The following is a 23,884-nucleotide window of genomic DNA, read 5'->3' on the forward strand; positions in this document are numbered from 1 at the left end:
GCGTCCTACTTGCATATGCGATGACTCACTCGGCTGAGTCTTGCCACTGGACAAGTACAGCCCCTAAACCTACGTTGCTGGCATCAGTGTGGATCAGGGTAAGAGCGTACTCGTCAAAGTGAGCAAGCACAAGTGGTGTCTACAGGCACTGTCGTAGATCGTCAAATGCTGCTTGTTCCTCTTCCCCCCATAATATAATGAAACATCGTCTATCGTTATGCGTGTTAAGGGCGACGCTATGTACGAGAAATTGGCGATAAATCTGCGTAGTAGGCACACAGGCCAAGAAAACGTCTCACGGCCTTCTTACCTGTTGGCACCGGAAATTTTTGGACGGCATCAATCTTGTCGGGGTCCGGACGAACACCTTCATGGCTCACCACATGTCCTAAGAATCTGAGTTCCTTCAAACGGAAATGACATTTCTCAGGTTTCAGCGTTAGGCCGGCGGACCGTATTGCTCGAAATACTGATAGCAGCCGTCTTTGATCTTCCTCGAATGTTGCTGAGAAAACAATGACGTCATCGAGGTATACCAGACATGTCTGTTACTTAAGGCCTGATAGGACGGTATTAATCAGTCTGTGAAACGTTGCTGGAGCTCAGCACAATCCGAAGGGCAAGACTTTAAACTTGTAAAGCACGTCAGGTGTAACAAAAGCAGTCTTTTCTGTGTCTCGCTCATCGACCTCAATTTGCCAATATCCACTTTTCAGGTCCATTGACGAGCAGAAGCGTGCATGCCTCAGCCTGTCAAGCGAATCGTCAATACGCGGTAACGGGTATACGTCTTTCTTTGTCACGCGGTTCAGCTTGCGATAGTCCACACAGAAGCATAAGCTGCCGTCTTTCTTCTTAACCAGCACTACCGGTGATGCCCAAGTGCTTTTTGACGGCTGAATAATGTCATCATCGAGCATTCTCTGAACTTGTTCTTGGATTGTTTCGTGTTCTTTAGGTGCCGCGCGGTATGGGCTTTGTCAGATTGGTCTTGCTGTCTCTTCTGCTATGATTCGGTGCTTTGTCAGTGGCGTTTGATTTACTTTCGAGGTCGTTGAAAAACAATATTCGAACTGGCCGAGAACATCTATAACACTCTGCCTCTGCGCTGGCGATAAATCTGTGCTCACGCCAGCAGGTGGTGGTGTTGAAGCGGCTGGCGTCTTTGCCTGTTGCACTGCGAAGCACTCGCGGAATTCTACAATTTCTTCGAAGTATGCAACTGTGGTACCTTCTGTAATGTGTCGATGCTTGTTGCTGAAGTTCGTCAAAGGGACCTCTGCTTTCCCAGATACTACACTGATGAGACTTCTGGCAATAGCAATTCCTCGGGAGAGTAAAAGTGTCAATACTTGTTTCGCGACACCTTCTCCAGTATGCTGCGTGTTACATGTGACAGAGACAAGGCAGCATGATAACGGTGGCATGGTCACGTCGTCAATGACGCGCATGGGCTTGTGCTATAGCGCTGTGCTATGGTTCGCTGAGAAGGTCAGTATACCGTCCAGTATATTTATGATGGCACCATACTCCCGCAAGAAATCTATACCCAAGATGGCTTGTTCACAACACTCAGAAAGAATAACGAAGGTTGCGACGAATGATGCATTCCCGATCTTGATTTGTGCGGTGCATTTCCCGGTAGGCGTCAGCAGCTGGCCTCCAGCTCCTCTAATTTGCGGTCCTGTCCATTCCATTTTCACCTTCTTAAGTTGGTCGGCCAGATTCGCGCTCATTATTGAAAAGTCTGCACCAGTGTCGACCAGTGCCGTCACGTTGTGACCGTCAATTCAAAGTGTAATGGCAGCGGTGACAATCTCATCTTTCGTCGATTCATTTTAAATGTGTGGAGCTTCGTGCGGCGGTAATGGGGGATTTTCAACTCTTCGGTTATTCGCAACCTTCCCCCCAAGGTTGCTGCTTTTAGTTTCCCCGGCGTGTACTGAGAGATGTTCCTCTCGCCATGTCCGTGGTGCTACCTTTATTAGATTGGGGAAAATGACCAGGACAGGACGAGCGTGACTAGAACCCAGGAGAAACGTCCCGCGGGATCAACGTGCTCGTATCAACGTTGCGTCTCCTGTTGAAATAATGCCAAGGGGTAGTGGACAGAAATTCTTGGTACCCGGCGACGCGATGAGGACAATATAATATCGTACGATGTGGCCTGCTTCCCCACAATGGAAGCACAAGGGCTTGTAGTCAGGGGTACACCAGATATCGGTTTTGCGGAGTGGAGGTCGCATCGGCATTGACGTTTCCCTGTAGTACCAAGGCACTGTCGCTGGCTGTTGCTAGTGGTACTGCTGAGATGGCGGCACGTTAGATGACTGTAGACGAAGAATATCTGCATAGGTTGGCCTAACCGTGTCAGTGTTCGGCTCAGGAAGTGAAAGCGCTTGCCTCATTTGTTGGCGCACAACTTCTGTGACTGATGCAATCGCGCAGTCAATAGGTGTGGCGGGGAGCTTCTTCACCTCTTCTTGCACAATTTCGCATATCAGATCACGCAAAGAACGCTCATCAGGTTCCACAGTGGTCACAGCGATTGCTCTGATTTGTCCGCTGTTGTTTGGGCGGTCGTACTGATGGTAGCGTAACTGTAGTGCGCGTTCGATGGCGGTCGCCTCCTTCAAAAATTTGTCGACGCTTGAAGGTGGGTTCCGCACGAGACCAGCAAAGAGCTGCTCTTTAACAGCCTGCATGAGGTGGCTGATCTTTCCACTCTCGGACATATTGGGTTTGGCTCGATGGAAGAGACGAGCCATGTCCTCAACAAACATAGCAACAGATTCGTTTGGCTTTTGAATTTATGATTCAAGGAGTCCTTGTGCATGCTCCCACTTTTCAGAGTACGTGAACATGTCCAGAAACTTCCGCCGAAACTCGTCCCACGTTAACCACACGCGATTCGTAAACCACGTGCGAGTCCCGTCTTGAAAAGGGAAATACACGTACCCCAACTTCTATGCAGCGTTCCACCCGTTAACATTGGCTGTGCGCTCGAACTCCTCAAGCCAGTCATCTGCGTCCTCATATGCGTTGCGGTGGAAATCCACAGGAATTTTAGGGGTGAAAACAGTCACCTGTGTCGTGCTTGGGCTGGTCATGGTGGGGCTGCTGCTTCCGAGCGTGGTCATGTTTTCCGTCCAAGGACTGAACTCTGGGCTCAGGTCTAACAGGCGCCGGCTGGCGCAGTGAATGGGTTTTTCGACAAGCGGAAGTCCTTGTGGATTAGATCCCGGGCTGTTGGCAGGTGTCCTGGGCATGTGTCCAACTCCTCCACCAGTGTCGAGATTCAGACACAGCAGAAGCCGGATATAGGAGAGCTCACTTCAATTAAATGCAAGGCGCTCGTAAAGGGGATCGGGCAAGAACTTCGTCTTTCTTTCTTGCTGCGTGAGCTTTTCTCTGCTGGTTGAATGGATGAATAGATGGATTGATTGGATGGATTGATATGGCTGTACCCTTTAAATTCAGTGGTGGCTAACGCTACCAAGTCATAATAAATAGTGAATCAAAAACTAGATGTATTTTTTTTTTTTCTCTGTAAATAGTGAGGTTGAGGACTGGTACTTTGCAGTGAAGGGTTTAATTTTTGCTCGTGCCTTGACTTAAGCCATCAATCAGATAACCTCCTTCTATTTAATTCTACCTGCTTAAAGTCTATTTTGCCCTCCCTATCACTAAACCCCAGTGCTTTGAAAAACTCTGCGCCATCATCCTGAATGATAGATCTCTAGTGCAGACTTGTTAATAATGCCAATTGTCCACATGTCAGTCTCCGTTTCCTTCAATTTCTTCTTGACAGATAGTTATTTTTGGTTTGGCCACCTGCTGTTTTCTAAGTATTTACCTGTCAATTTTCTGGTTCGCGTCCTCCATTTTGTATCGACATTCTTCATGTACAAGTAGCTGAAAACCTTCATAGATCAACGCTCCTCCCCCATTTCTCTCAATTGCTTCTCAAATTTTATCTTGTTACTAGCTTCCCTACCCTCAAATGATGTCCATCCTATATCACCTTGTACTCCCTAATTTGGTGTATTCCCGTGAGCTCCTAAAGCAAGCCTACCTATTCCACGTTGCTTAATTTCTAATCTTACTTGAACTTCTGATCTCATCCACAAGACCGCATTGCCAAATGTCGGACGAGGAACCATGACCCCTTTCCATATTCCTCTCACAACATGATACCTATTGTAATTTTACAGTGCCCTATTTTTCAGCACTGCTGCATTCCTGTTACCTTTAGTCGTTACGTATATTTCGTGTTCCCTTAAGTACTCGGTCCCATTGCTTATCCATACAACCAGGTATTTGTATTTATTTGTTATCTCTAGCGTGACCTCCGGTATCCAAAGCTCACTACTTTCATTATCATCAAAAATCATGACTGCTGATTTTTCCTTACTGAATCTGAAATCTAACCTATCTCTCTCATTACCGCAGATGTTCATCAATCTTTGCAAATCTTCCTTGTTGTCGACCATTAGCACTATATCATCTACATACATCAATGCTGGTAGTGCCTGTTCAATCAGTTTTCCTCGTTTGACGAAAGAGAGGTTGAAGTTAAGTCCACTTCTCTCTACTTTGGCCTCTAATCCTTGTAGGTACACCATGATTAACAAAGGTGACAAAAGACACCCCTGCCTAAGCCCCCGTTTTACCTCTGTGGGCTTGGATACCTGTTCTCTCCACTTTATAAATACCTTGTTACTTTTATAGATATCCTTTAAAATATTAGTGACTCCATCTACCACACCTAGTGTGTCCAGTATTCCCCACAAGTCCTCTTGAACCATGCTATCGTATGCTCCCTTGATATCCAAAAATTCTAGCCACAGGGGCCTGTGTTCCTTTTCTGCTATTTCGATGCACTGCGCCAGTGAAAACAGATTGTCTTCCAACCTCCTGTGTTTCCAAAATTCATTCTGCAGTTCCGCCAGCACCCCTCATCTTCTATCAATGCCTGCAGTCTTTCCTTTATAATCTGCATCGCCAGCCTGTAGACCACTGATGTCACTGTTATAGGACGGTAGTTGTTTATGTCAGCTTTGTCCCCCTTTTCTTTACAGACTATGCTCATCCTGCTAAGTTTACATTCATTGGGGACTTCACCATCGATTATTGTTTTCCTCACTGCCTCTCTCAAAGTCTGCTTAGACTTTGGACCCAATGTCTTTATCAGCATAATCAGAATGCCATCTGGGCCTGGTGATGTACTACTAGGAACCCTCTTCTCAGCCCTTTCCCACTCTCATTGTCAAAATGGAGCCATTGCACCACTTGATCCATCCTTGTCTATTGTGGTGCCTAAGGCATTTTTCGGTTTGAAATTTTTCTGTCACCCTTGTTCTTATATATCCAATAGCTTCGTCCCCTTCTAGCCTAGCACCTTGAGCTGCAGTTATAAACCTCTGCTCTAGACTTGTCTCATTTCTTAGGGAGTTTAGATGGTTCCAAAATTTCTCAGCTGCTTTTCTATCCTTTTCATGTACATCTGCGAGTCACTGAGCCCCCTTTCTTCTAATCTTTTCATTGATCAGAAGGGATGCTTTGCTTCTAGAACTTAGAAAGATTTCCCATTTTCTTTCAACATCATCTGCGGTTCACCCCGCTGCTTAGCATGTCTGTGTTCTCTAGAGGCTTCCTGACGTTTTGCTACAGCTCTCCTAACTTCCTCATCCCACCAACTTTTGGGTTTGTGCCTTCTTTTTTGGGCTGACTTGTCACGAGTTTTATCAAGCTCTAGCTCAAATAGTTCATTCATTCACTCATTCATTCACTGTTTATTCAGACAAAAACAATGATTGCCTAGGTTGAAAGGAGTAAAGGCAGATTACCTCTGCCTGACTAAGGTCCCTCCACCCATAAATTTGCTCAGGTGAAGTGGAACAAAAAATACAAATTTCATTCTGCTTTTGAATGAGGGGACACAACATTCAAATTCAAGAAGTATAACAGACGTGGACACATACATTTTAAAATAACACATTGCAGTCATCACCAATTTGCAGTACCAATATAAAATATATATATATATATATATATATATAAATGCAACAAGGAGAAATTTCTGACAGAATTACTAAGTGTCCTAGAGAAAAACATTTGAACAGAAAGAAATTGAGCAATTTTCATCTATTATGCAAAAACACGAACGATACAAAAGAAATGTTTATAATAAATAATACAATTAAGGCTCCTTACAAGGAAGGAAGTACATCTTAAGTTTTTTCTTCACAGTGTTTTTAGTGTTATGTTCTTTCAAAAGTTCACGGACATAGCTATTTTCGTGGAGTAGAGAAGGTATTTGATATGATAAAGTTTGGTGACCACATATTGTTCTGAAAAAAGGCAATTGAAAACGATCAAAGCGTAGTTCATAGGGAGTATCGCTTGGGTAGCAATGCTCCATATAAGTACCAACGGTGTTTCCTATTTCATTAATGACATATAAGCTGAGTTTAAGATTGTATAGTTGGTAGACAGTAAGTATCTGAAGCTTTTCAAAAAATGGAGGAGTATGTTTGTATGTAGACTATGTATGTAGTATGTAGACTGTAGTATAAAGACTCCTCCAAAAAATGGAGGAGTCTGATTAGATTCTTGTATGTCCACACTGTTTTATTATCCCCTGTAATTACTTTCTCAATTTGTTTAGTAGCTATTTCAATTTGCCTTACTGAATAAAACTTTTCTTGTAGTTGCTCATCTTGTCTCCTTCCCACTTTCACCGCTCTTCCAAAACTTAGCTTGATACGTTTGTGATCATTACCCAAACTTCTGGAGCCACATTCATCTATGTGCATTCCCCTGAGCCTATCATGCATCTCATGTGACATCAGTGCATAATCTATCGTTGACTGCAGCCTTCCTACCTCCCATGTTATTTGCCCTTCACACTTCTCAGTACTGTTGCAAATGATCAAATCATGCCTTTCATACATATCCATGATAATTTTGCCTGTTGGTTCAGTATACCCATCTATATCTTTTATGTGTGCATTAATATCTCCATAGCAATTATCTCGCACTCTCCTCCTAATTCCTCAATGTCCTTTGATATACACTCCACCATTGCCTGGTTTTCCTCTCTGGCCTTTGCTTTCGCCCACAAGTACACCAAACCAAGGAGTGTCATCTGCCCAGCTACTTTCCCTCTTAACCATAAAAGTTCCATGCATCCCTGCTTTACTCTTTGCCAACCCATGCTCTCATAAATGAATGCACCAATTCCACCCCCCTTTTTTCTGCCTTCTGTTCTATTGCAATATTTCCATATGTAGTCCAGATTGCAATGTGGTTGCTTGTCCCGAAGATGTGTCTTCACAACCCCATAAACCATCAGTTTCCCTGCCTCAACTGCTCTTCTATCTCTTCCCACTTTAACCTATTCCTGCCACTCTGCATGTTAATATAGCCTATGTCTGACTTAGCTCGGCCCTAGTGGTTACGTCAATTTCTTTTATCACGAACTTCGTGTGGCTTGAATATTTGTGCCCCTTCAGAACCGCCTTTGGCCACACTGCTGGCCTCAGGGCTCTGGGTCCCCCTAAAAAAGCTATGGCTTGGCGACCCATTCTGTTACCGACCCTCCTGCCGGTCGCACCACTGTAGTAAATGCCATCCTGTGCAAAGGGGCAAGAGCCGGGCTCGTACACGTCTTGGTTAATTTTCATTACGCTGTATCCGAGTTGCCGGCTCAAACCCTTGATCACACATTTGGCCTCCACTACCCTCCTTTCAATTCCACGAGGCTGCCCCCAAACCTCTGGGACTGTGCATATGGTCACATGCACACTCTCAGAGGCTTCTCAGAGCTTACGCATCCCATTCTTTAACTGTCTTTGAAGGTTCTGATCCTTGCCCTTCAACACATCATTGAGCCCAGCGTGAATAATTACGAGATTTTCGCCCTCCATGCTGTCCTCTACAACCTCCTGAGCTTTGGCCAGTGCATCCACCATGCCCTTCCCTGACTGGGCCTCCACCCTCACTCTTTCATCTTCCTTCACTGTCTTGAAGACACCATCCCTATACCTGGCCACGTTAGAGTCCCCCACCACCAGGACCCTTCTACGCTCCAATCGCTGGCTTCCTGTTAGTAATGGCGCCCCTGTTTGCTTCACCTGTTTCTCTCTCTGCCGTTTGTCCTGTGTTCCTGCCCTGCTCGAAGACTGCCGCGCCACCGAGCTGTATGTTCTCGGAGCCTCCGTGCTGTGGCTAGACTCTGCGGCCCCCTGACCTCCCTTCTCGCCTGTTCCTTCCCGCCTGTCGCCTTCTCTGCTACCCACACCTTTCATCTCACAGCCCTCGGGGCCGTGGCAAAGCGCCATTAGCTCCTTTACCTGCTGCTCGACGTTGGTTCGCCCTTCCCGTTCTTTTCAAAGGTCGCCCTTCATTTGCTCTTATAGGCTGGCAGGAACCTCCTCCCACTCACCTGACGCTCCGAGCTGTTTTTGGAATTCTATCCTCTGCTCCCGTTCCGCCTTAAACTCCCCCTGAAGCCCCTCGATGCTAGCCTTCATGCGCTGCACGGCTGCCTTCAGTGCCTCGCACAGCCTGCACACGAAGCTCGCCTTCTGCGCATCGGCCAAACTCGTGAATGCTGTCTCGTCCAAGTAGCACCAGCGCTTGCATTCTTCGCACTGCACCAACTCACTCTCGCCCGTGGTTTTCCTAGCCTCCTTAGCCATTGCCCACCTGACCATCGGACCGAGCGCCCGACAGCCTTAAGTTCATTCTAATCTCGCTATCCAGCCACCTCCTCTAACTCTCCTACCTCAACAACTGTTTGAAGCTGCCGCCTACACCACATAAAACATGTTTGATTTCACTAGTAGCCTCTCACTAGGTTCACTTTGTGTTCGGCTCTAGCTGTTTAACAACTAATCGGGTGCACCGAACTTCTTCAAAACAGCCGCCTACCCTACTCACGTGGTCAACGTCACTGCAACGTTGCCCGTGTTCCACACCTACAGTAGTTGCCCCACCGCAGTGGTCTAGTGGCTAAGGTACTCGGCTGCTGAACCGCAGGTCGCGGGATCAAATCCGGGCTGCGGCAGCTGTATTTCTGATGGAGGCGGAAATGTTGTAGGCCCGTGTGCTCAGATTTGGGTGCACGTTAAAAAACCCCAGGTGGTCGAAATTTCCAAAGCCCTTTACTACGGCGTCTCTCATAATCATATGGTGGTTTTGGGACGTTAAACCCCACTTATCAATCAATCAATCAATCAATCAATCACACCTACACCACTCGCAATGCAAGTTATTGATTAGGAGAAAAATAATAATGATGGGGTTCACAAACACAAACAAATAAAGGAAAACTTATCTCTCGTTGCGCGCTGCTCCTGCACGAACCTATCTGCCCAACCTTGCGCGACCTTCCTTCTATCTGAATACAGCAATATGTACAACGCCCCCTGGGGCCAGCCAACCAGTTCCAAAACCGGAACCGAAACCCAGATACAACAGTTATGAAAAGAAATAACCCAATATATCATTTTACTTCATTTATTCAAAACAGGCCAAATGCCTGAAATCTTTAACATGGATCCCACAGAAGTATACTACACTGTTCATGAACATTATATACATAATTTTAGTTCATTAGAAGCATTGCAAAAACATGGTACGTAAAGCAACGTAACAGAAATTTTAAGTGCATTGACAAACATGGCTTATTAGTACATAAACTAGCATGGCAATTAGGAGAAACTTAGAAAAGGGACCATAATATATTACAAGAAAAAGAAGCTTGTAATGAAGAGGTGGTGTTTGTCACTTCTGCATCATCAAGTGCGTAGATGCTTCGCTTGCATTTTTTTTTTCTCGACGCTTTTTGAGGCATTTGGTTCTCTTGCGAGAGAGATTGCCGCATTCTCATGAGAACGTAGTAATGCAGAATTCCTGCTAGAACTTCTTCCTTGTGAGCTTCACAAGACTGTGTGTCCCCAGCACATGGTCAATCATCTCCTCATGAACATTAGTCAACTTTGCATTACAAGAAAAGTATAGTTCTTGGTCGAGTGCAACAGTCTGTATAGATGTATGTTTGCATACATTATTCGGCCACATGTTTTGATGGAAGTGAGACTGGAAATATCTTTTTTAACAGGCTGCAAATTTGAATCAAGTGCATGGAACCCTGCACCTCTCACAGCCAGACTTCAGGAAAAATTTTCGGGCAGCATATTCAGCGATGCAGTAGATTATGCAGTCGATTATGGCAGGGTTGTCCTCTGTCTGGGGTCAAATATCTTCACATTCTCATAGGTAATGCAGCATGTGTTGTGCGATTAGTTGTTTAGACATATTTTTAAACCTGTGTGTGCAAGAGATGAGACGCTTATCTAATAGAAAGTGCTTCTCCAAGTGCCAGGCACATAGTAGGTAATTGTCCTTGGATTTCAGCGGTGGCTTACTCACGGGTACGTTTTGACGGCACTGACCTAGTAGCCACAGAGCTGATGGAAGCTGCTGAGCAAGATCTTCTCCCATTTTTTGCCACAACCAGATTTGCATCCGGAAACAATAGGCTTCATTGTGCCCTGTCCAATTGCCCCGCCTCTTCATAAACAAGTACCAATATACCTTGTCTCTTAGAGCATAAATAAACACAATGCAGACATTTTAAACGAAGGCTGCAACATTAAAATGTCTGATCAACTCTGTCGTGCAGGCGTCCATGCTCGGAAAACGAGTGTACGTCTGTTCTGCCACTCTTTTCTAGCATAATTTTTTGTCTGCTTTCACAAAAAAGTCAGTGTTTCCCATATGTGTAAAAAAAGCGGTGCAATTTTTAAATTTTGTATGTCAATATTAGTATGCATATGTACGTTTCTTTTGGTTGTCATACTGAGGCAGCTGAGCAGACACTTTTCTAGCAGACGACATACTCCGCGCACTTTGCTCCCTGCCACCTCCGCGAGTTTGCGAATGTGCTGTGATTTTCATGTTTCTATGCGCCTCGCCAGGTAGCGCCCCGCATTGTGGTACGCGCCGAGAAAGGAGAAAGCATGTGCGAAAGCGGGAAGAGGAGCAGAGAGAGAGAGCAAAGGAATATGTTAGACCACCCCGTTCACATGCACAGTTTGACCCCGCGCGAAAGTGTGGGGTAGACCCCGGCAGAGTCGACGCTCCTCTCTTATCTTACTCCATGAGCACGACCCTATTTTGATGATTAGAAAAAGATAAAAAGGGAGAAACAAGCACAATTTTCCTTCAAAGAATGGAAAATTTATTCTTCTTGCTGTTCACCCTTTGAGAGGCTGTTTTACTGGCTTTGCTATCACTTTTTGAAGCCTCTCTATTGCATACTGTTATCTTGACAAAGCTATTACTATACACCAAGTTGCTTATGAAGGTCTGCAAGCTTTTCTTCAATTGAAGTATGGCTACTTTCGTATTTTCAGCAGTAACTTTTCTTGAATGACGTGCAGCTTAAGATGTTCGTTCACATTACTCACGATCACAAGTTCGGGCGCACAAAAAGACATGACACAGCTATATTCAGTGTGCAAAATGGCCTTCCTTTGTTGTGCACTTTCATAACGAAAATGGCTTATCACAATTCACTCTGATAAATTTCGAACAGATATGACGTGCACAGGCCTTATGCAAAACAATGAAACTGACCACAACATGTGCTCAGGTGCCATTGTGTCATGGCAATAACAATGCATCAGAATCCTCTTATGGGAGTGATAGTGCCACATATCTGGTGTCCATTTTGTGTGATTATAATGTACAGATAACCTTTGTTTTCATTTTCACTTTCATTTAACTATTTCTCACCCCCCTTTTTCTTAAATTTTCCCCTCTAGCCAAGCTCTTGTGTCCTTCTGTTCTCCACTACACTCCTTTTGGGGAACTGAAGAATGTGAGGAGGGATACAAAAGGACGAATGCTTTTTGTTACTTTTTTTGCTGACGAAGCTGGCCCTTTTTTCACCTCGGCTATGGGTGAGGGAGATACCATCTTTACGTGCTGACCTATCTTTTCCACTTATCTCACTTTCGCTCTACATGTCACAATTAGCTTTCAATATGCTTTGAGCTTTGGTGCCGGAATTCCTCCCTCTCTTTTTTTTTTTTCATTTTGCTTTCTCTGTTTTCCTGAATGCCCCGATTGGGCAGAATTCCCTGTTGTGCAAAATCTTCGTTGTTGTTGGTCGCTGCGAGAGTTTGTCTTAACAGAAGAGGTGTGTTACGCGATTCATCTCAAGCAGATTTTTTTTGCATTGAGTCTATCGAAAACAAACACTCCTATATTGTACGTCTTAAGTAAGAATTTGTCTTAACAGAGTTTGTCTTAAAGAGAGTTCACTGTATTTTAAAAACAACACCTTGTACTAGGAAAATAAGTGCATGAAGGAAATAAGCACACAAATATACATAAACTGGCCAAGTTTCATCAAAATTGATCACAAAATAAAGAAGATTTCTTCAAGTGTCGTGTCTGTTGTGAAGCCTGGTGGAAGCTGTTGAAGATAAAGCCGTGGTCTGCATGCTGACACAAAAGTCACTTGCTATATTGTGTTCAACGATCAATTGCCAGCCATTTTTTTTTCTGCAAAAACTTTTTGTCATGTGTGTATGGTGGTGTTGGTGGTGGTGATAAGTAATAACGATTGGGTTAAAAGCATGTTCCAGCTTAAGACACGGAGTTCTTGAGCTGTTATCATATTGTAAATGTAGTTATGAATATCAAAAGTTGCGGCTTTTACACTGCTCTTATGCACATTAAGTTCAGAATTTATGGATTGAGATTAAACAATAAAACTCAAAGCGTATTTTTGTAACAGACACTTGCTTATTGTTTTCTTAATATTTTGATAATGTGACTCTCGGTTGATTCGGATGTCTTTTCCCATTCCATGCAGTCCAAATTAGTGAGGTTTTACTGTAGTAATAAATTTATTAGTCACACGCAAACTGCAGGTCAATGAGATAACCCCCATCTATTTTCACATCTAATCCTGCCCAGTCTGTAAGCTCAAGCGCTTTATGTGATTTCTGAATGCAGCTACCCAACGGGCGGGTTGCCAAGGATGCTGCACACCTTGCTGCTAGCTATGAATTGAGCGGCTATTCCGAGTGCCGGGCACTGCTCAACCCGGTCAAGAGTGTGCAGGAGAATGCAGACGAGTGCCGGCAGAGAGTGCCCCAGAGCCTCAAGCACTGCCTCATGGAGACCGGCATGGAGGAGCTGTTCCAGGAGGCCTGCTCCTGGGACGTCAGCCAGCGAACAAGTGCCTGCACCAGCATCAATGCCATGGCGGCCTTCTGCACTCACCACGGCTTTTGGGTGGAGAACCTGTACTGTGGTGAGCCCCTTTCAGCTTGCTGCCAAACATATTTCGAGTGGTTCTTCCTTGCACCAGATGCACATTAAAGGTTCCATCTCTTATATTTTTTGAGACACTTAAAGTAAACACACGCATTGTGTGCAGAATGCCATCAGGATCAACCATGCCACACGTGGCAGTACCAGAAACCGCGGGCACTCCAGAAATTTCAAAAAACAATCCCTTCTCCTCTCAAGGTCCTAGCAGAAAAATTGAATAATTGAACACATTGAATAAGCACTTTTTAAATTTTCCTTTTAAAACATGATTGAGCATAATATCTTACAGACCACGTGATAGTAAGTTCAATAGTGATATTAATGAAAAAATAGTGCTCATTTTACCATAGTTAGTGCAAACTTTAGATAACAAAATGTTATTAACAGCCACAAATCTGGCTCTACAGGCATTATTCAACAAGACAGCAGGAAATATGTTGGTAGTGAGGGTGCGGTGAAAAACTTAAAGAACAAGACAAACACATTATAAGTATACAGTTCGGAGACTGGTAGTATGCGAAACTGCAGAAAAATAGGATGTGATGGTGTCCTGACCTGAAGCAAAATTGATGAGTCGCATTGTTTGCTTTTGCAGTACCTTCGATGGCCATATGTGCACTGAATATGAATTACCCCACGATGTAATGCCATAACTGAGATGGCTCTGTATGAATTCATAATACAGTGCCTTCAGAGTGTTGGCGCCACATTCGTCACTTGACCAATGCACTTATATCATATGAAATCTTTCTACATACAGAATTGAATGGGCTGGTGAAATTTCATGTCTGTGTCAACTGTAACTCCCGAAAATTATGTAAGGTCACTTAAAGAAATGACTAACCACTTGACAAATAGATGGGGAATGAATGGTAATTTTTTTGTTTGTTGAATGAAAAAGCATAAAGTTTTGAAAGGATTAATCAATAATCTATTATCAGTGCACAACTCATCAAGTGAATTAAGTTCGGCTTGAAGTCTAGACATCATAGTCACAGAATCCGAGCAATAAGAAAAATTCGTGTCATCAGCGTCAAGTATACATGAAGAATAGCTAAGGCAATGCGGTAAGTCATTAATATACACTCAAACGTCATAATACAGTCACATCTGCTCCCTAAATAACTTTGTTATATCCCAAAATTCGTTATAAACATTTATCTGTAACACTGTATCTATGACAAGACTATCTTTGATTTACTTGGTTATAAGCAATAATTCGTTATACGTATCTGTGTTGATTATATTGAGGTCTGAGTGTATTTTAGAAATATAAGAGGCCCAAAATTGAATTTTGAGGAACACCTCAGTTTATGGGGTGGGACTAGGTGTAAACCTACTTACCGAGACCACCTGAAACCTATTAAAGTGAAAGCTCTGTAATAGCATTAGTGCAGGACCAGTCATCCTGTTAGTACTCTAGTTTACAAAAAAAAGGATGAAATGTTCAATACTATCGAATGCTTTAAATATGTCAACAAAGATAGATCCTTCGATGTTACTATTATCGATGAATGGCCTAATTTTGTCTGGAAAATATGCATAGCCAGCATCAGTGATCAGATCAGCCCTAAAGCCAAACTGACAAGCAGAAAGTATGTTAAGTTTACTTAAATATTTAGACAGCCTTATGTCAATCAGTTTTTCCAAAATTTTATCTAGGGAGGGAAGGACAGAGAAGAGCTTTTTTTTGTTTATTCAATACTGCCAGCCACCCTTTGGCAGCCAGGGCAGGAGTGGTACAGTGCACAAAGTTTACACGCAAAGTTTACAAACACAAAGTTTACACGCGACCAGTAACACGGTCCGCGGTACACAGGGAAGCAATAATGCAGTAAGTAAAAAAAAAAAGAAAAAAAAGCAGTGTACGTTGTGGCATGGTAGCAAGATAACACGTGAAATACGTTAGTTCAATAGGACAGGGGAACGAGACCAGCACTTCCAATCATACACAATTTTGAATAGCCGTTGAAAAAGCATTTTGATTAGTTAAGTTAGTAACGTCGCGTGGCAAAGTGTTCCATTCTGCTATCGTTCTCGGGAAAAAAGATAGACGGTGAGCGTTTGTTCTCGTGAAAGGCATTAGGATTGTTTTGTTGTGCTTGTTCCGGGTGGGGCGTGACATGTTGAATTCGAGATAAGTGTTGAAGTCAAGCTTTGAATAACCATAGACTATACTGTGTAATGTTTTAAGTCGATGTAATTTACGGCGGGACTCTAGTGTTGGTAGGTCAGAACGCTTGCGCAGTTCTGTCACGGATACTCGCCTGCTGTATGCGTTGTGAATAAATCGCAGCGCTTTCTTTTGTACCCGTTCGAGCATCGCTGAATCCGTCTTTGTGTGTGGGTCCCAAACAACGTCTGCATATTCGAGCAAGGGGCGGACCAGCGTAGTGTACGCAACGGTCTTCGTTCTGCTTGTACAGTGCTGAAGTCGGTGTCTTAGAAGCCAAAGTCTGCGCAGTGCTGATGATGTAATATTTTGTATGTGTTTGTTCCAGGTGAGGTTTGATGTCATGGTTACACCCAAATATTTGTACTCGTTAACAACCTCTAATTCAACATTGTTAATTTGATAAGCATATTGAAATGGAAACTTTTTGTGCATTATTGTCATTTGGCGGCACTTTGTTGTGTTGAGGCTCATGTTCCAATCGGCACCAATTACTAACAGCTGTTAAGTATTTGTTGAGAACTTTCTGGTCATTTACCGATTCAATAGGGAGATAAACAACGCAGTCATCGGCAAAGAAACGGAAACGCACCAGACAGTCGAACTGTAAATCGTTTAAATAGATAATGAAAAGCAACGGACCTAAGACGGAGCCCTGTGGGACTCCAGAAACAACTGATGACAAGTGAGAGGCAGAGTCACCTATCTGAATGTACTGATACCGGCTTGATAAGTAGGAGTCCAACCACTGAGTTATTTTCTCATTTTTGACCAAGTTTCGAATTTTTAACATCACGTTGCTATGGGGTACTCGATCGAAAGCTTTTTCGAAATCCAAGAATATAGCGTCAATTTGCCCCCCCTTATCTAAAACTTTTGAGATGTCGTTAGTCGTGTGTATTAGTTGTGTAACCGTGGAAAATCCACGCCGAAAACCATGTTGATTGCTCGTAAAAAACATGTTGCTCTCAAGATACGTTACTAGGTGTTTAAATATAAAGTGCTCCAAAACTTTACCGGCTGTACACAAAAGGGATATGGGGCGGTAGTTTTTTACAGAAAGTTTATCGCCGGATTTATGCACAGGAGTAACTTTTGCAGTTTTCCAATCGTCTGGAACCACACCGCTTAGTAGACTTTCGCTAAATATAATGTAAAGGTATTTCGAGCACCACTCCGCATACCGGTAAAGGAATGCATTTGGTATTCTGTCGGGACCTACGGACTTTTTAGGGTCAAGGTTGAGCAAAGCCGAAAATATTCCCGGCTCAGTAATAGTTATATCGGGAATGTCAAAGCCAGGAATATTGAAATTAGTGCAGCACTGGGTTGCACGTACAAATACAGACGAGAAAAAAGCATTAAAAGCCCTTGCTATCGAGCAGGCATCGGACACTTCCCTGTCGTTTATTGTAATTTTGCCGACTGGGTCTTTCTTTTGGGTGATGTGAGTCCAGAACTTCTTAGGGTTGGTGAAAAGAAAACCGTGCATCTTAACATTAAAAAAGTGATACTTTGATTCTTTGATTTTTTTCCGTAGGTCAGCCCTTAGGGAAGGTAACACGTTAGGCGTTTTGGGCGCTCGGGAGAGACGCTTAACACGACGTTTTAAGTGAATTATGTCACGCGTAATCCACGTGCTTTGGCGGTTAATCTTTCTTTGTTTTTGTGGGACATATTTGTTAATACAAGTATGCACGGCCGTCTTGAAGTGCAACCATAATCCGTTTACGTCGAGATACCCGTTATTGTATTTGCTCTTAAAGGTGTCGAAATCTAGTTCGAGGAAGTCCAAAATACTTTCATCATCAGCACCGTTAAAATCTCTAAATGGCTTAATGATTGCCCGCGAAGTTGAGGGCAACATATGACTTTTAAACTGTACTATTTCGTGATCTGAAATCCCGGGCAGAACATTGACATCAAAACCGAGCCGTTGAACGGATTCAGAAAGAAAGACAAGGTCAAGTAGTGACCTTGAGTTTGTCGAAACACGAGTAGGGTCATGCACAATTTGGCCTAATTTACAAGAAAAAACAACATCAAGCAGCAGTTCGGAATGATCGCAGGTAGGAACGGCACGCATCGAATCCCAGTCAATTCGGGGCAGATTAAAATCACCGCAGAGTAACATCTGCGTGTAACGCTTGGCATACACGCCTACATGATCTGCAAATGCTTCAAGTACTGTAATGTTGGAATTTGGTGGTCTGTAAAATACACCGATAAAGATGTTGAGTTGTGGATGGTGAAGAACAATGCAAGCCATTTCAATGTTTTTGTGTTGGGGAAGGGGGGTATAGTCCAGGCCTTTTTTTATTATTAGTGCCACACCCCCACCTTTTGAAGCCCAATCACAGCGATAGATTTCGTGGGAGCTCGGTATCGCTACCGAGTCTGGAATTTCGTCACTTAGCCACGTTTCTGTTACAGCCGTGACGTCGGGATCGTATACGGTGAGAACGCTTTCCAGATCATCAGACTTGTTTAAAATACTTCGTGCATTTATATTCAAAACAGAAAAGGGTTTGGAATTCGTGAGCGAAGGCACATCAGAGTCACTCTTTCCTTTGCTATCAGCTCGGTCGTGGTTTGGTGGCAATCGTCACTGCGGAGCGAAAGGGACTCTCGCTCCAAGAGTGTCGTCCCACACAAAAAGCTTACCATCGACTTTGATCTTGTCGAACGACTGCGTCACTTTTAGTGACGCAGTCGTTGGCACTTACAAGTGACTGCGTCGCTTGTAAGTGCCAATGCTGTGTGGATCACCTTTTTTTAAATACTGGCACTACCTTTGCAACTTTTAATTTGTCTGGCATTTTTGAAAGAGCTTGACTTGAGATAGGGGCAACAAAAGATTTTATAAGTTTAATGTGTTTTGAGTGTCTAACCCAGTTCTGGTAGTTTTTAATCCTAAAATCATTGAACAAATTTCGGAAGCACAAGAAGGAAAAACGAGTATTCATTGAGGACTGTGAGAGAACGGAGGGGGCGACTGCAAATATAGCAGAAAAGTGTGCCATAAAGCCGTCAACCACATTCCTGCCGCAGTGAGTGTGACGTCGTCAACACAAGTAGACTTCACTTGGTTGCACAACTGGGCTGAATTCAAAAACTCTTGTTTAAGCTGCCACTGTTTCCTTGTATCATTCCTACAATGCTGCGATTCTCATTTATAATAATTTAGTTTATACATTTTAAAAGCATAGCCGATGTGCCAGAGCACGTTATATAGCATGGTTTTAAGCACACATTGAAAGGCTAACGTTTCGTCTTTTAGATATTGTTAAGGTAATAGAATGAGTGCAAGTAACTGTAGCAAACAGTGGAACAGCTTCACTTGAGCAGCGTGAGTTCGTCATCGTCTTTCTACAGCCCAAATCCTTCGGCGCGCACAAGTAATAATGAAACTAGCCCCGCAACAGCCAGAAACCAACTACATGCCCGTGCCATTACTCCCCTTCTCCAAAAGCATCGACTCGATGCTTTCAGATGCATGAAGGCAAAAGTAAGTCTTCAGCGTGAGTTACATGGCTTCATCCTAGCCACGTGGACCATGTCCGATTGGGCACCACGACAGTAGAACCCTGCACTGGGCTCTTCGATAACTTCGTAGTTTACATCGCTGAGGCACTGAAGGGCCTAGTAATGGCCGAAATAACCACACAAGAGTTTCTTAGAGCGACCGCATTGACGTATGGGACTCCAGAGCCATACATTTTCTCCAGGGTAGTAGGTGACTTCTCTGTGGCGAAGGCTGTACATATGAGCATCGTATTGTTGCTGAGGGCGAATGCACAAGCGAGCTAATTGTCGAGCTTCTTCGGCGTGCTGAGCGTACTGGTCAGTATTTTCAGTGGTGGTTGTAAAGGTGTCTGGTAAAAGCATAGTGTCTTACATCGTAGTAACTTCGCAGTTGTAAAGCAGGCAGAAAGGTGTATATCCTGTAGTTTTTTGCAACATGGTGTGATATGTGAAAGTTACAAAAGGGAACACACTGTCCCAGTTTCTATGGTCCACGTTGACATACATGGAAATCATGCCTGTGATGGTCTTATTGAGCCGTTCTGTTAATCCATTAGCTTGTGCATGGTAAGCTGTCGTCTGGCGATGTACGGTGCCACTGAGCGTCATCACTTCTTCCATCAGTTGGGCGGTGAAGGCCGTGCCTCTGTCGTTTAGAACTACGGCCGGTGCACCATGGCGGAGGATGACAGCATGAATGAAAAAGTCTACGACATCGTTTGCCATACTGCGTTAAAGTGCTTGTGTTTTAGCAGTAACGGGTTAAATAGTCCATCGCAATCATTATCCAGGGATTCTCCGGTGAATATTTCAGAAATAGACCTAGCAGATTCATGCCAACTTGTTGAAACGGTGCTCGGGGTGGCTCCACAGAATGTAAAAGACCAACATGTTTCATGCGTCGAGTCTTGTGACGCTGGCAGTCTCGGCAGGTTTTGACGTACTGTTTGACAGTACGGGACAATTTGGGCCAGTAGTACGTGTAGCAGATACGAGCCAGAGTGTGCGTGAACCCTGAATGCCCGGAAGATGGTTCGTCATGGCACACCTTAAGGATGTCGTCTCGCATCACAAGTGGTACGACCAGCGACCAGTAGGGCGATTCGAGCGTTGGGATCAAAGCTCCAGGATGGTGTCACGGCGAAAAAATGATGAGATCGTGCGCCTGAATGTTCGAGGTGGCTGTTTAAGCTTGTCCTCGAGATAATCGATGATTGGGCGAAGTACTGTGTCATCACGCTGTTTCTGAGCCAAGTCGGAAGCTGTGACGGCCATGAGGAAACTTTCGTCATCAGTTTGGTCTGTAGGAATCGGCTCGACTGGGGCACGAGATAGGCAGTCAGCATCGGTGTGCTTGCGTCTCGATTTATAAACCACCGTGACGTCAAATTTTTGTAGGCGGAGACTCTATCGAGCGAGGCGGTCTGAGGGGTCTTCGAGGCCTGCAAGACAGCACCTTTAAAGAATAGTGGTCGGTGACTACTTCGAACGGTCGCCCATACAAACACGGACGGAACTTGTCTACAGCCCACACGACAGCTAGTCATTCCTTTTTTTGTGGTAGAATAGTTTGTTTCAGCCGATGATAACGTACGACTAGCGCAGGCGATCACTTGCTCGATACCTTCCTGCCATTGCACAAAGACGGCTCCGAGGCCGAGATTACTTGCATCTGTATGCACATCATTGTCAGCATTTTTATCGAAATGACCCAAGAGTGGAGGAGTCTCGAAGCGTCGTTGTAGCCCGCACAAAGCTTCGTGTTGTTCTGGGGCCCACACAAAAGCAACATTGTCTCTCGTGAGTTGGTGTACGGGTTCCACTATTTTCAAAAGGTTCGGAACGAAGCGACGATAGTACGCACAAAGGCCCAGAAAACGGCGCACGTCGTGTTTGTTCGTTGGAGTTGGGAAGGCAGTGACAGCCAGTGTTTTCTCGGGGTCTGGGTAAATTCTGTCACTGTTGACGACATGGCCGAGAAACTTGAGCTCCTCGTAGCTGAAGTGTCATTTTTCAGGCTTGAGCGACAGGCCAGCTGTTCGGAGTGCGTTAAGTACTGCAGGAAGACGCTGAAGGTGTTTCTCAAATGTTGCTGGAAAAACAACGATGTCATTTAAATAGACAAGACATGATTGCAACTTGAGACCAGACGAAACTGGGTCCATCATTTGTTGAAAAGTCGCGGGAGAAGGGCACAGTCCAAAAGGAAGCACCTTGAATTTGAAGAACCTGTCAGGAGCAATGAAGGTCTTTCCAGTCTTTTCCCGCTCACGCTCATCGACCTCAATTTTTACCCGTTGCATAGATCCATAGATGAAAAATATCGAGTGTTTCTAAGGCGGTCAAGTTAGTCGTCGATGCGAGGAAGCGGATAAACGTCTTTTTTTGTCACGATGTACAGCTTGCGATAATCAACAGAGAAACACAATGTACAGTGAAAGCTCGTTAATTCACACCTCATTAATTCAAAATTTTGGATAATTCAAAATGGTCGCCGCAGTCGGGTCCGCAGTGCATAGGAGACCATGTGTAAAACGATTAGTTAATTCGAACAGAAATTGCTGCCTCTACGGATGGATGGATGGATATGGCTGTACCCTTTAGATCAGGCGGTGGCTAGCGCCACCAAGCCGTAATACTCAATAAACCCAAAACTATATTTATTTTTTTTCCTTAAAAACTGAGTTTGAGGATTCGTACTTTGCAGTGAAGAGTTTAATTTTCACTCGTGCCTTGACTTTAGCCACCAATCAGATAACCTCCTTCTAGTTAATTCTACCCGCTTAAAGTCTTTTTTGCCCTCACTGTCCCTAAACACCAGTGCTTTGAAAAACTCTGCGCCATCAACCTGAACTACAGGGTGAAGCTAGCCCTTTACAGAACATTATCAAGTGTTCGGCAGTTCCTTCTTCCTCTCCACACGCACTGCATACCGTGTCTACCCCTTCGTATTTGGCCCGATATGTCATTGTTCGCAATACTCCCGTCCTGGCCTCAAACAGTAGAGAACTACTCCGAGTATTATCATAGATCCTTTCCTTGGCTATTTCCTGCGTAAAAGTTTGATAGATCTCTAGAGCTGACTTCTTAATCATGCCAATTCTCCACATATCGGTCTTAGCTTCCTTCACCTTCTTCTTGAGCGATAATTCTTTTTGCTTTGACCCCCTGCTGTTTTCCAAGTATTTACCAGTCAATTTTCTGGTTCGCTTCCGCCATTTTGTATCAACATTCTTCATGTACAAGTAGCTAAATACCTTCCTAGCCAAAAGCTCCTCCCCCATTTCTCTCAATCGCTTCTCAAATTTTATCTTGCTCCAAGCTTCCCTGCCCTCAAATGATGTCCATCCCATGTCACCTTGTACTCCCTGATTTGGCGTATTCCCGTGAGCTCCTAAAGCAAGCCTACCTGTTCCACGTTGCTTAATTTCTAATCTTGCTTGAACTTCTGATCTCATGAACAAGACCGCATTGCCGAACGTCAGCCCAGGAACCATGACCCCTTTCCATGTTCCTCTCACAACATTATACCTATTGTAATTCCACAGTGCCCTATTTTTCATCACTGCTGCATTCCTGTTACCTTTAGTCGTCACGTATATTTCGTGTTCCCTCAGGTACTCGGTCCCATTGCTTATCCATACGCCCAGATATTTGTATTTATCTGTTATCTCTAGCATGACCTCCTTTATCCTAAGCTCACTACCTTCGTTGTCATTGAAAATCATGACTGCTGATTTTTCTTTACCGAATCTAAAATCTAACCTATCTCCTTCATTACCGCAGATGTCCATCAATCTCTGCAAATCTTCCTTGTTGTTGGCCATTAGCACTATATCATCTGCATACATTAATGCTGGTAGTGCCTGATCAATAAGTTTTCCTTGTTTGACTAAAGAGAGGTTGAAGCCCAGCCCACTTCCCTCTAATTTTGCCTCTAATCCTTGTAGGTACACCATGAATAATAGGGGTGACAGGGGGCACCCCTGCCTAAGCCCCCGTTTTACCTCTGCAGGCTTGGATACCTGTTTTTCCCGCTTTATAACTACCTTGTTACCTTTATAGATACCCTTTAAAAGATTAGTGACTACATGTTCCACGCCTAGTGTGTCCAGTATTCCCCACAATTCCTCTTGAACCACGCTATCGTACGCTCCCTTGATATCCAAGAATGCTAGCCACAGGGGCCTGTGTTCCTTTTCTGCTATTTCGATGCACTGCGTCAGTGAGAACAGATTGTCTTCCAACCTCCTGTGTTTCCGAAACCCATTCTGCAGTTCCCCCAGCACCCCGTCATCTTCTATCCATGCCTGCAGTCTTTCCTTTATAATCTGCATCGCCAGCCTGTAGACCACTGATGTCACTGTTATAGGACGGTAGTTGTTTATGTCAGCTTTGTCCCCCTTTCCTTTGATCATGCTCATCCTGCTAAGTTTCCATCCATCGGGAACTTCACCATCAATTATTATTTTGCTCACTGCCTCTCTCAAAGCCTGCTTAGACTTCGGACCTAATGTCTTTATCAGCCTAATTGGAATGCCATCTGGGCCTGTTGATGTACTACTAGAAACCCTTTTCTCAGCCCTTTCCCACTCTCGTGAAAATGGAGCCATTGCACGACTTGATTCGTCCTTGTCTATTGTGGTGCATAAAGTACTTCTTTGTTGAAATTTTTCTGTCACCCTTGTTCTTATATATTCAATAGCTTCGTCCTCTTCTAGCCTGGCACCTTGGGCTGTAGTTATAAAACTCTGCTCTCGTCTCGTCTCATTCCTTTGGGAGTTTAGATGGTTCCAAAATTTCGCAGCTGCCTTTCTATCTTTTTTA

The 23,884-nt window shown here is 44.1% G+C and overlaps 1 protein-coding gene across 4 annotated transcripts in view; it reads left to right on the forward strand.

Moving 5' to 3' along the window:
• Positions 1–23,884, forward strand: part of LOC119181451 (uncharacterized) — a 607,968-nt gene that overhangs the window by 475,714 nt on the left and 108,370 nt on the right. For all 4 annotated transcript variants that reach the window (XR_012888604.1, XR_012888603.1, XR_012888605.1 and 1 more), the window contains exon 34: positions 13,039–13,339. Coding sequence is in view for 1 of the 4 variants with exons in the window: in XM_037432704.2 (XP_037288601.2) it covers positions 13,039–13,339 (301 nt within the window). In the remaining 3 variants the exon portion in view is untranslated. The remainder of the gene's footprint in view (positions 1–13,038; positions 13,340–23,884) is intronic.

This window comes from Rhipicephalus microplus, unplaced genomic scaffold, assembly GCF_043290135.1.
Source record: "Rhipicephalus microplus isolate Deutch F79 unplaced genomic scaffold, USDA_Rmic scaffold_14, whole genome shotgun sequence".
In the NCBI taxonomy this organism is placed as follows: Eukaryota; Metazoa; Arthropoda; class Arachnida; order Ixodida; family Ixodidae; genus Rhipicephalus; species Rhipicephalus microplus.